The sequence below is a fragment of the Protopterus annectens genome, chromosome 3.part1 (genome assembly GCF_019279795.1).
Source record: "Protopterus annectens isolate FY-2018-M chromosome 3.part1, PAN1.0, whole genome shotgun sequence".
In the NCBI taxonomy this organism is placed as follows: domain Eukaryota; kingdom Metazoa; phylum Chordata; order Ceratodontiformes; family Protopteridae; genus Protopterus; species Protopterus annectens.
In genome coordinates, this window is record NC_056732.1 from 1,265,039,325 (window position 1) to 1,265,054,335 (window position 15,011).

At 41.8% G+C, this 15,011-nt stretch overlaps 1 protein-coding gene across 3 annotated transcripts in view; it reads left to right on the forward strand.

Moving 5' to 3' along the window:
- Positions 1-15,011, forward strand: part of EEF1D (eukaryotic translation elongation factor 1 delta) — a 639,646-nt gene that overhangs the window by 455,786 nt on the left and 168,849 nt on the right. For all 3 annotated transcript variants that reach the window (XM_044067328.1, XM_044067326.1, XM_044067327.1), the window contains one exon: positions 14,221-14,406. In XM_044067328.1, coding sequence (XP_043923263.1) covers positions 14,221-14,406 — 186 coding nt within the window. The remainder of the gene's footprint in view (positions 1-14,220; positions 14,407-15,011) is intronic.

The window sequence follows — 15,011 nt, forward strand, 5'->3', positions numbered from 1 at the left end:
GGTGTCACTTCCACCTCCCAAGGCACAGGAGATCTCACTAATCTTTGCAGAGACATTTCCGACAGATAATTCCTCAGAATCTTGAGGCTGATGGCATCCACCATTCCAGTGCTTCCTCTAGCAAGGCTTCACATGAGGAAACTCCAGTGGTTCCTCAAATCAGTTTGGTCTCAACATGCTCACCCTCTAGAACACCTAATTACTTTACTCCCATGTCTCAAGAAGGAATTCCAGTGGTGGATTTCACAACTGTCTCTAAGTCCAGGTCTCCCCATTCACCCTTTGCCCCTAACTCAGGTCCTGTTCTCAGATGCATCGGACATGGGTTGGGAGGTGGCCCTGGACCCCCACACGGCTTAAGGAGAGTGGTCACCCTTCCAAATAAAGGACCACAAATGTGAGAGAAATATCAAACCAGGGACATTACGTGTACACAAACATGACAGTCTTGTGGTACATAAACAAGCAAGGGTGTACCAGATAAACAAGCAGGGGGGTATCAAATCCTATCTCCTGTGAGTGCAAGCTATGCAAGTGTGGGATCTAGTTCATTTCTTAGGTGTATCCCTCCAGGTGGTGTACATTTCCTCCAGCCAGAATACTGTGATGGACATCCTAATCCGATCCAGAACACAAACCCATAAATGGATGTTTCACAGGGATGTGTTTCTGGACATTGTCCACAAGTGGGGTATTCCAGAGATGGACTTGTTTGCCTCTGCCATAAACAAACAGCTCCCTCAGTTTTGTGGCAGAGAGTACCATCAAAAGTTGCTTCAACAAAGTATTAGTTTAAGGGTGATCATAGTTATGCAACCAGCTTATTGTACATTTTTTATTTTTTATATTTTTCCCATAACAGATTTGTTTGTTTTTCAACTGAATTGTACAGGTTGTGGGTCACATTAAAGGGTGAAAAAGTTTTGAAATGATTTATTGTGGCCTCATTTTTTATATCACAAAAACCTGGCATCCACTGTACTTGGATATTTATGCTGTCAAAAAAGCATCGAAGGTACTGCTCAGCAAGTACAAAGTTTTTATTGTCATAGCCAAGTGAGCAGCTCAAGAAACCCGACACATCTGACTGATAATGCAAATTCATGGAAGAGGATCCTGTGGCAGTAGGAATGTTTCATTTTCTGCATTAGCAAATCATTTTAAGTTTTCTCACTAGCTGAAACAAAAAGGGAGCATGGAAGTCTGATGAATATGGCAAATGATATATTAATATTGATTAAAATGTGCACATGTTCTTTTCAGTAATTCTTAAAGCAGGAGAGTAAAAGGACAGAATAACCTAATGTTTAAGGAATGGTTTAAAAGTACCGGGTCTATATTGTGCTTAAAAAAGCGAATGCTGATTGATCGACCTTATGTAAGCGAAAGCTTACAATCTCGAACTGTCAGATCAGTGATTTTTTTCCCTAGGGAAAAAAATCGCTGATCATACACACAATACCAGCACACCAAACAAACAGAAATCCACACAAATGCACCTAAAATCTGATACCTAACCCTACACTAAACTATGCACACACCACTAACTATCCACTTACCTTAACCCAAACCTTAACCCTGAGGTCCGTCACTACCGCACACTCACCTCACCCCCTCCCTAACTCACCTAAATCCGCCCTAACCCTCATGTCCACACAATCGCACACGTACCTAACCCGAGCCCTAACCCTAACTCACCTAACCCACTCTAGCACTCACATCCACACAATTGCACACTTACCTGAATCTGACCCGTAACTTTCCACCACAGCACTGAAAATACCGAAGCAACAGAAACAGACAACCGAATTCTTTCCCTAGGAAAAAATTTGAGTTTCTGTTGCTTCAGTATTTTTAACTTTTGCTAAAATAAGGTCGATCAATCAGCGTTCGCTTGTTTAAGCGTTCGCTGATCTAATATAAACCCAAAAGTACCATGCTGTGGGATACAAAATTCATAGTGAGCAAACAAACCATTGTCAGAAAAACAAAGTAACTGTATTGCAGCTCCTATCAAGACATTTTGTAGGCAGGACAAAATGTAAAGTAATGTCAATTATTTAGAGTGATACAAGGACATTAGTACTACATGTTTATTTCTTATGGTGCACTGGTATCTGTGCTTATTTGCTGTGTTTCTTGCTCCACTCTAGTTCTTTTGCTGTTGCTGTTTGTTCCTGCATTTCTGCTTAAATTATTAGTTGTAATCAGGCTGGTTTCAGGTTTTTGGGTACCCGGTGTTTTAACATTAAGAAGTTTTGATCATGCTCTCTTGTGGCAGGAGAGGGTAACAAAATCCCTTCTGAGTTGTCGTTTACTGATTACAACCCCAGAGAGTGGTGTTCTGATTGATTGAGAGCTAGGCTGTTTGTTTTGAGACTTTCTGTGCCTGCGTAAAGTTGTCATTTATGTGATGCTGCTCATTGAGCAACAGTAGTTAGCTGTGCCCTGTTTTAAACACAGCCACCTAAAATTGAAAATTTCCTTCTAAAACTATCTCAGAAATATTCCCACTATTTAGTTGTGCAGAGAGCAGCTAATTTGCATACTGAGAAGCACCAACTCCAAGTCTGGTCTTAGTCCGTCTTGATAGGAATCTCTACTCCTAGAGCAAATGAGCAAGCCAGCTGTAAACCTCTCCAGTTCCAAGCCCCTTGTAGAACACATAATGAGGATCCATAGCCATGAGCATTCTCTTCTTGCAGTCTCTGCAGCTAGTCTAGTGGCTAAGGGTGCCATGAGGCAGTACCTCATCTATACTGACATCCACCTACTCCTACAACTGTTATGGTATGTGAGAGGTGTAGTTATATAATGTCATTGGAGGCAAAGTTGTTGCATACAAGCACCTGTAATACCGAACAGGTTGTGTCGGTGTCGGAGATGTTGCACCTACCTTATACAGTAAGGACCAGACACATAGATCCATGTATGATGAGGCTGTTAAATGTAATCTCCCAAAACCACAAAGGCCCTCCTAGGCATTGCACTTTAAGAGGGAAAAAAAGCCCTCAGTAACCTCTAGAGCACTCATCAAAAATGGCACCAAACAAGACGCATACTGCCACATCCCATGGTGTCTTCTAAGGAGCCTACTTTACTTTATTGAATTACCACAACACCGAAAGTAAAATCTGTGAGACAAGAACATCAAAAGATTAGAAGAACGAGAGTGCACAAGATCGGAACTTAGAAGATTGGATTAGGTATATATATTCTAAATACAGATCATGGTACAGTCAGAATTGGGAAATCTACCCTTTTCCTCACTTTAGTGCCATCCTGGAGTTAGTATATATAATTTGCTGGGGGTGTGGGGGGCTCAGGGGGGTTGCACCCCTGCAAAAATGTAAAAAATAAAATTGCTCATACTGCAAATTGTATATACCAATTCAGAGATTGCACTACAGTGAGGAAAAGTGTAGATTTCCCAGTCCTGACTGTACCACAGTCTGATTAAAGAATATGTACCTAGTTCGATCTTCTATGTTCTAGTCTTGTGCACTCTCGTACTTCTAACCTTTCGATGTTCTCGTCTGTCATTTTAGGCTCGGTAATGTGGTAATTCGATAAAGTAAAGTAGATCCCTTCTAAGCCCACCATGCAACTCAATATTTTGGTTGTAGGACACTAAACCCAATATTTTGGTTATAGGAGACTCCATTGTGAAACACGCAGATGTCCTGCTCACCAGGCAAAGTAAGGAGAAAGTCACAGTCCACTGCCAGGTCACTCATGCACTCAGCTCATTGGATTGCAAGTACCAGAATCATTCTATTATAGTCCATGTGTGTGTAAATGATCTGAGACATACATCCATGAACTATATGAAGAGAAATATAGTGGAGCTATTGGATTCTGTGTCCTGGTCTGGTATGGGCCTGGCATTGAGCAGTCATCTGCCTTCTCCACAGATGAAGTCACAATATCGACAGAGGATAATTGGCATAGTTTTTGGTGTCACCCTGAGGGGGTACAATATTTGTCCATATGAGGGAGGATATGGTCAACAGACCACACTGCTTTACCAGATATGGTTTGCATGCTACGTTACCAGGGATGGTTTGCACCTGTCCCACTAGGCTTTCAGATATTGCTTAAAACGTTGTCTTCTCCCATTGTGCTATTTTTAGGCAATGCCAAACTGACAAAACTTCTGCCATAGCAAAGCCAATCCAAAAAAATGTAAAGGTATTACGGCTCAATATCTTGAGCCTAAGCAAGAAACTCCACTACCTCTAACTCTCCCTCACCTTGGAGTATGCAGATGTTTGTGTAGTTAAGAGACATGATTTAAAGGCGGAGAGTACCCCAGCAGTGCAAGGCTACAGTGCCTTCCACACATTCAGACAAGCTACTGCATAAACATGGTCTAAGGGTGGAAGTGTCTTGATTTACATCAGAAGTAATCCTACTTCAAGGGTGGTTGAAGAGGGTGATGCATTTGGGCTTATTTCCATGCAAATTACCATAGGCAGAGTCCCGTACCTTGCAAGCTATAGGTCCCCGTCTATGACACAGGAAATAACGCATACTTAAGCTTACTGGAGTAACTCACATTCAACCCAGTAACATATTCTTGGGTGACTTTAACTACCCAGATGTTGGTAAGAATGTCCTGAATTTACTCCCAATATGGGAGAATGCTGCTTCTCACCCCCCCAGTGTAATGTCCTCTCTGGTGAAGTCAGACCGCAAAGCTGTTTCCTTTGAAAAAAAATGGGACCCTGCTAACCCTGGAACAGTTATTATTTATTCAAAGGCAAAAGTCCTACTATTAATTGATAACTTGCCAAAAGTTTAAGCGCCTCCCAAGCCCTGAGAGCACTGCTGCCTATGTGGAATTGTTCACAGAGACCCCATATAAGCATGTCAGTAGATGCACAGAGACAGCTGTGCTTACCAAGAATAAAAACAAAACAAAGAGAAAAAAATAAACCACCATTTGGAATTCCTGTATATCTATATACGTATGCAAATATTGGTTGTATGACAAAAGGAAGAAAGTCATGACAATAATAAGAGCAATCTTCTAGCAGGATAACGTATGTCTCATCACTCTAAACAAGCAACTCAGAGGGCAGATAAAGTCAACCAAAGCCATATTTGAGGTAAAAATAGCTTCCCAGGCTAAAGACAGCCATAAAGCTTTCTTTCATTATGTGTGCACCCCTAAAGGTAATACACAACGATATGCAGACATAACGCTATGCAGACATAATTGTAAATGGAGCCCTATGCTGAGCAGAGAGATGTAGCAAGTCTATTGACCATCAAATTCAGTTCCAGTTTTACCCCTCTCTCTTTCCCCCAGCTACTCCTCTGGAAATACCACTGGACATAATGCCCTCCAGCTATTACTAGAGAGCAGGTTCTCAACACACTGTCCTGTGTCAAGAATACTGCTCCGTGTGCCCTTGTAATATCCTAGGATGCATCCTAAATAGTATGAAACATGACTTATCATTTAATGATGGCCTCCAGACAGACTTTGTGCCACCTGAATAGAGAAGTGCAGTGGTCATCCCCTTTGCACAAGAGTGGGCCATCTGCGGACCGTGAAAATTACACACCCATAAGCCTGACTAGTCTCCTATGTAGAGACATGGAAGGCATTATCATGTAAATGATTAACAGTGACACAAGAATTCAGACACTGAATCCATTCCAGTTTGGTTTTGTCAAGGGCGGATCATGCCTGCTCGACTTGGTGGACTTGTTCGAGAAGGTCACCAAGGGAATGGATGAGGGCAAAATGATGCATGCTGCCTACCTTAACCTGCCCATGACATTTGATATAATGCTTCATTCAGGCATTGTAGACAGATTCATAGAGTTAAGTATAAAGCCGTGCATCACCCGATGGATAGCTGGTGGCTCTCTGGTAGGACCTAAGAAATAAGGGCATTGGAGTCCACCTTCCCAGAGACCAGTCTGTTGCAGTCATTACATTTGGGTAATCTGCTGGCAGGTTGCCCTCATTTGGCTTAAATAAAGTCTTGGGTCCTGCGTCAGTTGCTGTCTCGTCTTCCATGACGTCAGGTCATCAGGTGTATAAAACATGCAGCCAACGCCATTTTATTCAGTCTTTCTTGCCGCGCGGTGCCCGAAGCAGAAGCAGTTCACAAGTGCCGGTCGGCCGACTCCTGAAATTTTCACATTTGAGTTTCAGAACCAAAGTCTTCAAACTAAAGCTAAGTACCTCGTTGGGAAAACGTTTTCCTGCTCCTTAACGATGTCAGTAAAAGTTAATAATTGCATTACTTGTGGGAAGCAAATACCTCCTAAGGATTTCCATTTATGCTGTATTCCTTGCCTAGGCCCAGATCATAACGTGCCTTGCTGTCAGTTTATGATAAATTTAACCAACGCACTATTAAGCGTCAGTATAGTTTTGCATCTAAATATTTTGGATCAAGATTTAATTATCCTGAAATGTTGTTGGTTAGTATTCCAACTATCTGAGTTCACAAAAAACGCAAAGAAAAAGACGGAGACAGACTGTTGAGGTCCAAAACCGACGACGAAGCTTCTCCTAAGCCATTCGCCGGTACTCAGTGAGGTGCTTTCGCAGTCCCTGATACCCACTACATTTGAGTCGCAGGCCTCTACCGAGACCCATGTGGAGTCCGGTATGCCGCAAGATTCTCAGAGTATTGTACCCACGGGTGTTTCTCCCTTGGATGGGTCTGGAGCCGCTGAGCAGGCACCGGCTTCTGAGGGTGTTTTCAGGCCTCAACATTTTTATATAAAACCAACGCCAGCCTCAAAAACAAGGTCATAAGCATCTTCTATGTCTAAAAAACGATGCATGAGCCACATGCTCAGGGCCCTATGCCTAAAAAACAGATGATCAAAATGGCTGAGGACTTAATTACCTTGAACAGGGGTTCCCAACCCCCTCCTGCTAAGAGGCCTAGCCAAGGCACTGATTATGAATCTTCAGATCAGGTTTCCATTTCTTCTGATTCCTCTTCTGATCAGGAATTTTCCATTCCACCCTATGAGGATTCTGATGCAGAGGAATCCATCCCATCTGCATCTCCTCCTGAGGATTATTCTTTTGGCGAAACTTTACATACTTTAAGGGAACATTTTCATTGGGAGAGTGAGGACTTCTCTGAATCAAAAAAGAGGCTTAGGGATTTCCTTCTTCCTCACCATAGGCCTTTAGCTATCCCTCATGTATTAGACATTGTTGATGATGTGTTTTCGGAATCGAGCATGGCTCCTGATTCCCCGCCTCTGGCTCCTAGTAAGCCAGACAGATATTGCAGGGTTCTTGACTCACACAAATTTCTGTTCAAAAATCCTGCTGCTGACCCTGAGACCATTTCACAGGGTCCCAAGGGTGTTAAGGGCCTCTACAGCCAAAAATCCTAGCCCCTCTGATATAGATTCCAGGAAGTTGGATAGATGGGGAAAGAAGGTTTATACGTCTGCTACCTTGGCAATCAGAGCCTTAAACTGCCAATTTCATATGCTTAAATATCAACAGCATGTTGTGGGACTACTGAAACAGAAAATTATATTGATTTCTGATTGTGTGGTAAATAAAGAATTACAGGAATTATTGCATTCAGCAGAATAGGTTGGAAAGCATACTTTGCAATGTGGTTTTGATTCCTTGGAGGCCTCTTGCAGGGCCGCAGTTACTGGATCTGTGATTAGAAGGCATGTCTGGCTCAAGGAGCAAAACCTGCCTGATCATGTTAAAGCTAAATTGTTGGATGCCTCCTTGCAGCATGACACTCTGTTTGGTAATAAGGCAGAAGAGGCTTTAAAGAAAATGGAAGACAAAGCTAAATCTATGCAAACTGTAAAAGATTTCTTGCAAGTGCAGCCACCCAGGTTCAGTAGGCACTGGCCTACTAAAAATTGGTCCTTTCCTGTGTCCAACAGAGCCTCTCAAGGCAAATCTAGATGCTCAAAAGGCTCTAGATACCAATTACAGGGTTCTTACAGGTCAAAGCAATGGGGTGCCTCTACCTCCAAATCTAGAGGAAACAAAGCACAACCCTACAGTAAGCAGTCTCAATGACTTTCCTCTACCATCACCAAGCACTTGTCTTTTGGCAGCCCCCTTGGGGGGAAAATTAGCACTTCATGCTCAAAATTGGCAGTTAATTACCCAGGACAAGTGGGTATTAAACATAGTATCCCAGGGGTACAGATTTCATTTCCATACTTTGCCAGTTCCAAATGATTGGCCAGATCTGCCACAAAATCAAGGGGCAGAGGCTCAGAAACAAGTTACGTCCCTCATGAATATGGGGGCTATTCATCCAGTACCAGAACAGGAAAAAGGACAAGGTTTTTATTCAAGACTGTTCCTGGTACCCAGAAAAGACAATGCATGGCGTCCAATACTTGACTTATTGATTTTGAACACATTCTTGGGCATCCCAAAATTCAAAATGCTGACTTTACAATAGCTACTGCCCATGCTGGGCAAGAATGCTTGGTTAGTGACTCTAGACTTAAGAGGCATACTTTCATATCCCAATAAGTGAATCGTGCAGAAGATACCTCCACTTCAAGGCAGGTTTTATGCATTACCAATTCTCTGCACTGCCCTTTGTAAAGACTCTGGACACAGTAGATAAGCCAAAGTGCCTGGCACCAGTAATTGCATTTTGCAGACAAAGAAGCATACAAATCTATCCTTACTTGGATGACTGTCTCATTCAAGCAGAAAAAAAGGACATTCTTCTTCAACATCTGGCATTTGTAAAAAGGCTTCTAACATGCCTAGGGTACACAATAAACGAAAAGAAATCACAACTGGTACCCTCTCAAAAAATTACATTCCTGGGTGCAAGCTTGAATACAACTGCCCAGATGGCTTACCTTACGCCAAACAAACAAAGGCAACTGATTATATACTTCAAACAGATGACAACAAAAACCCAGTTATCTGCAAGACAAATTCTGCAGGCTTTGGGGTTCATGGCATCCTGCATTCTACTAATTCCATATGCAAGACTGCATATGAGGAAAATTCAATGGTATCTAAAAAGTTTATGGAGTCAACATTGTCACAGTCTGGAAACAATGATTCCTCTCATTCCCTGCCTACAACAGGAGTTTCTTTGGTGGGCAGAGACATGTCATCAGAACAAGCCTTTCACTCTACCCCCTGCCACCCAAACCCTAACTACAGACGCATCAGACTATGCTTGGGGGGCCCACCTGGCGGGGAGATGCATTCAGGGCATATGGAGCCCAAAACAAATGCATCTGCATATCAACTAGAAAGAGATGCTAGCCGTTCAGACTGCCCTGACAACCTTCAAGGACTTACTTCATCTAGGACAACTACTGATAAAGATGGACAACACCACAGTTATGTGGTGCACGAACAAGCTTGGGGGTACACATTCCTACCCCCTTTGCAGACTAGCCATGGCATTGTGGGGCACAGCCTTGACTTACCAAGTGCATCTTCAAGCTCATTTCCTGCCAGGAAAACAAAATACTCTGGCAGATGACCTAAGCAGAAATCTTATGGACCTTCACAAGTGGAAACTGGATCCACAAGTCTTCAGCATGATAACACAGAAATGGGGGAGCCCAGACACAGATCTATTTGCCTGTCCCCAAAATTATCAACTGGACAAATTCTGCACAACTTATCACAGACAAGCATGGAAAGTGGATGCCCTATCCGTCAGTTGGAAAAACCTATTAGTCTACACCTTTCCTGCCCTGTCCCTTCTCCCCAAGGTCTTACTAAAGGTCAGACAGGAAAAAACAAAAATTATCCTAATTGCCCTGAACTGGCCTCGCCAGTACTGGTGCCCAATTCTAAGGAATATGTCTCAACTCCCTCCTTGGTACTTGCCTCAAATACCTCATCTACTGTCTCAGCAGAGCAATCAAATTCTGCATGCTCAGCTCCAAACTCTGAACCTGGCAGCGTGGCTGATCATGTAATTATTCAAACAACACCTCTCAGTAAATCTGTGATGGATATAATTTTGGAAGCCAGAAGGCCTAGTACTAGAAATCTTATGCTGATAAATGGAAGAGATTCTGTGCTTGGAACCAAGAACAAGGAACGGACACAGCAAAACCAAATATTCCTCCGATTTTACAATACTTGACTGAGATGCTTGACAAGGGCCTATCTTTTTCTTCAATAAAAATCCATGCCTCTGCCATCTTGGCTCTTTACAACACGCAGCCTCCCATCTTTTCTCATCTTCTGCTAAAACAGTATCTTAGAGGGGCCAAAAATGTAAGGCCTCCCAGAAGATCACCAACTCCTGCATGGGACCTCAAGTTTGTGCTGGAAAAACTCACCGAGCCTCCTTTTGAACCAGCAGCTACTGTGGATATAAAGTTTTTGTCTTGGAAAACAGCTTTCCTTTTGGCAATCACTTCAGCAAGAAGAGTTTCAGAACTACAGGCCCTCATGGCTGTGGAGTCTTTTATTACATTTTACCCGGACAGGGTGTCCCTCAGGACCAATCCTTATTTTATGCCTAAGGTGGTATCCAGTGTGGCTCTTAACCAAACTATTTACCTGACAACATTTTCCCAAATCCGCAGAACAAGGGGGAGCGGATTCTGCATTCATTGGACGTACACAGACAACTAAGATTCTACTTAAACAGGACCAAATCTCTAGGAAAGTCTGAGCAACTACTGGTGGCATTTGCTGCAGGATCAGAGGGGAAGGCTATATCAAAGCAGACTATTTCTAATTGGATAAGCCACTGCATTCGTTTCTGCTATTTAAACCATGGTAAACCTTTGCCTGAGGGGATCAGATCACATTCCACCAGGGCTGCCTCTACTTCAGCAGCTTTTCTCAGAGGAGTTCCAACCAAAGACATTCTAGAAGCTGCTACTTGGAGCTCTGTTCATACTTTCACAAAGCATTATCATTTACCTCTCTTTTCCAAATCCAGGGCAGGCTTTGCCACTGCAGTCCTGCAGGGCCTTATAGCCGCTCCTAATGCTGTTTAGTTCCATCCTCCCATCCATAGCTTTGGATTCTACCCAAATGTAATGACTGCAACAGTGAAACGAGAAGAACATAGTACAGTTGTGTACACTTACCATACATGTAGATGTTCGAGTGTATTCACTGTTGCAGTCTGGGTTACCCACCCGCCATCCCCCTTTCTATAACTTTCCTTTCCTTTCCTTCACTATACTCAAAAGCCTTTGTGGTGTATTTGCTTTTAGTTGAAGGTAAAGTTTATGTTTCTAAAAGTGCATCTATATATTTACCCATTTGGGGGGCATCTGACATCTGGGGCAAGAAAAACTGAATAAAATGATGTCGGCTGCATGTTTTATACCCGTGACGACCCAACGTCATGGAAGAGGAGATAACTGACGCAGGACCCAAGACTTTGTTATTCAGGCCGACTGAGGGCAACCTGCCAGCAGATTACCCAAATGTAATGACTGCAACATTGAATACACTCTAACATCTACATTTATGATAAGTGTACACAACTGTACTGTTTGCTGATTGCAAACCAGGTGCAGTCATAGAATCCTCAAAGATAACAAATGTCATCCAAGAACGGCGGACTCAGACAACTGATATTAGAGCCATAGCCTGAAGCACCGTGCCAAGAAATGCATATAGTTATCCCTTGATGACTTAAATCAGATGTCCCTACATATATATTTTTTTTTTTTTTTTTTTTTTTTTTTTTACCTGAACACTTGCTAGCTACCCCCCACCCTTATCTTGAACCCATTAATTCCTTATCCAGTGTGCCCCACTGCTGGTTTAGGGGGTGAGAGATTACCAGAGGAGAGCCATCATCTAACAAGGCTTGAAGGTTTTTGGTGCACCATTGTGTCAGAGCCGTGGTCTGCAACTCATTGCCAAGAAATGTATAATAGCATCCTTTGGTAAGTCAGCCACCCCTGGAAACTGTCTCATTGATATCACAACTCTGAGTAGATCCAGTAGTTGGGGATTTGGGGATCATGGCTACAGTAATCTGGCCATTGGCCATCATGTGTCTACAGTAGTAAGGAAATAATTCTGTATTGTGCAACTTGTAAGCAAGGGTATAGCATCTAGGACCAAGGGAGTAATCCCTCCACTGTTTTCAGTCCTCATCAAAGTGATCATTGAGTGCAGTGCTTCCTTTTGTATGTACCTGATGAGGCATATGTAACAACTGGAATATCCACAGAGATGTCTCTCAAAAAGGATGCAGGGCGAAAACACGTCCTGCATGGATCACCTCAAAGACCTGTTTCTGTATTCAGTCTCCTTCAGACTGTTGAGGGAGTGATCTATGCCTGGCAATACAGTTCATCCTTGGAGCCCTCTCTGATGAACCTTTTGCATATCAACAAAACTCATCAGAAGTGTCTGATCGAAGGACTTAAACCTTACTTAAGACATAAGTAGGACTTGCTGGCGGAACCTGTATACCTCTTTTCTGGAACAGGCTTCCCATTCATGTGAGCCAGAATTTTTGCCTAACCCAATGCAGGCGTAATTGGACCAGTGGATGTGGAATCAAAAATTCACCCACTGATCTGGCATCTATGTCCATAATGGATAGAGGCAACCTGTAAATCCTCGACCACCCAAGCCCTAGTCTTTATATACCCCTTAGAACAATTTTAAGGTCCCTACAGTTGTCCGATACATTTGGAATGCATGGTTAGGCTTAAAAAGGCCCCTGTGGTCATTTGTTTAGTATACACCTATAAACCTGTGTACCCATTTGTTTATATATATACGTGTGTGTGTGTGTGTGTGTGTGTGTATATATATATATATATATATATGTGTGTGTGTGTGTGTGTATGTAGATATAGATAGATATATATATATATATATATATATATATATATATATATATATATATATATATATATATATATATATATATATCCCAGTATTTCGTCTCTTGAAGATTCAGAAGAAAGTGCACTTACTTCTCTGTAGAAATTTGGTGTAAATGTTAATTTGTTTCTGCACATATAACAGCTTTGTGTACTTTAACTGAATGAGCTGTTTTTGACAAAACCGAAGAATTGCTCACTTTAATAATAGAAGCTGTTCCCTAATGTCTAGTTGAGTAGTATATTTTAAGTGGAAGAGTTTTTTAATCTGTCCTTGTACTGATTGGCGTATGGACTTAAAATCCAGATTCTTAATTTTGTGTTTGAAATTTGGACTGTGTGCATGCAAGGTTTCTAAATAGCTAATTTCTTTTGGAACTAGTAGATTTTAGGACATTCTTTTGGTTTTTATGTGGTTTCGGTTATTATTTTGATCTGGTAAACTTGTCTTTTACCATTTTTGAAGTTATGAAAAAAGACAAATTTTTACTTAAAACCACAGATGTGCTATTTCAGTTTCACGAAACAAATTACAGATCTTTGTTCTGAATGTCTGATTTTTTTCTGGCTGCGGTTCTAGTGGAGTGAGTAATTGGTCTGAGAAGCAATTTAAAAAAGTGCTGTGCACCTCTTCAGCGTGACAGCGATTAATGGCAGCACTGAAGTACTGCTGTCATTTCAGTGGATTCTGTAACAGACAGCATAGTATCTTCTATAAAATGTCCTTGTTCCATTTACATTCTCTTCCTCATGCTCATACCTCTCAGTCTGTTAGCACAAGAAATCTGGGCCAAGCCTACAGTAATGGGGGTGCGGGGACGGGGACAAAGGGACAGAAATAGGAACAGATTTCAAAAATCCATCTTAATGTATATCATTATTTAGTCACTTCAGTCCTCAGGGATTTGCCATAAAACCACATATTTTAAGAGGATCACTCCAAAAATATTAGGTAAAAATCTGGATGTTCTGTGAAAAGCTAAATGTAGACAGTTGAGCGGTATGCTCATGCCTCTCTTGTTTGAGTTACCTTATCCTGTCCTTTAGAAAACTTCAAAAAAAATGTTTGCTGTGAAACATCATATAAGAAACAGACTATATCTGTGTATCTAAGAAGGTGTGGTAGATGGCTGCTCTGAAGTTTACATGTGCATCCACCTTGCCCATCCGTAAACGTAACTAAACTGGAACATGGAGAAGGATGTATTTCCTTGGTTGTGAAATGAAATAAACCATGAGAAGATTGTAGTGATTGTCCTTTAAAAATCTGTCTTGGAAACAGCATTTCTGGATCTTTAGTTACTGGTGATGCCCCATGTTTTGTAGTTACTGTCCATTCTTTTAATTTTCTGTTTTTTTTTTTTTTTTTTTTTTTTTTTTTTGTAGCCTACTGCCACAGCAAACGGTCACCCTGCAGAAGAGGATGATGATGATATTGATCTGTTTGGTAGTGATGACGAAGATGAAGAATCAGAAAAACTTAAAGAAGAACGTTTGCGTCAGTATGCAGAAAAGAAAGCCAAGAAACCCACCCTGATTGCAAAGTCTTCCATCCTTCTTGATGTCAAACCAGTAAGAATTATTGCAATGACATTTTGCAGATTTTTATTTCTCAAGCACTTTCAACATGATGATCCACATATTTCACGTAAACAAGTTCTTTTACAATGTCTGATCAGTACTCTGATAACTTGGAGTTAGATCTGGTTATCTGCAACAGTGATGCATCAAGCTCCAGCATCTTTATTGTAGTTTAAATAATTTAGGTCAAGGGTTACCTTAGGACTTGGTAATGGGCCCTACCTGTACTGTATTTATATGGGTCTCTGTTTCATATTACTTGTGCTGATTTGTAATAAGGTTGCGAGTACCACTGCCACCTCACAGCAAGACGATTACTTCGCAGCTAGGGTGTCTTATGTGCAGAACTTGCATGCCTTTCTGTATAATTTCCTCCATATTTTCTTGTTCCTGCCTCCAAGGATTTGCAGTAGGTGAGTTAGTGTTCACCAGAGTGTTGGTGGGTGGGGGTGTATGTGTGTGGGGGGTAAGTGAGTGATTGAGAACAAGTGTTCTGAAATACACCACTGCCTTTTCAGAGGTGGTTTCAGTTTCTTGCACCTATTGGCTAGCAGGATAAGGTCCACTGTCCCTGCAACCCTGAAAAGGATAAAGTG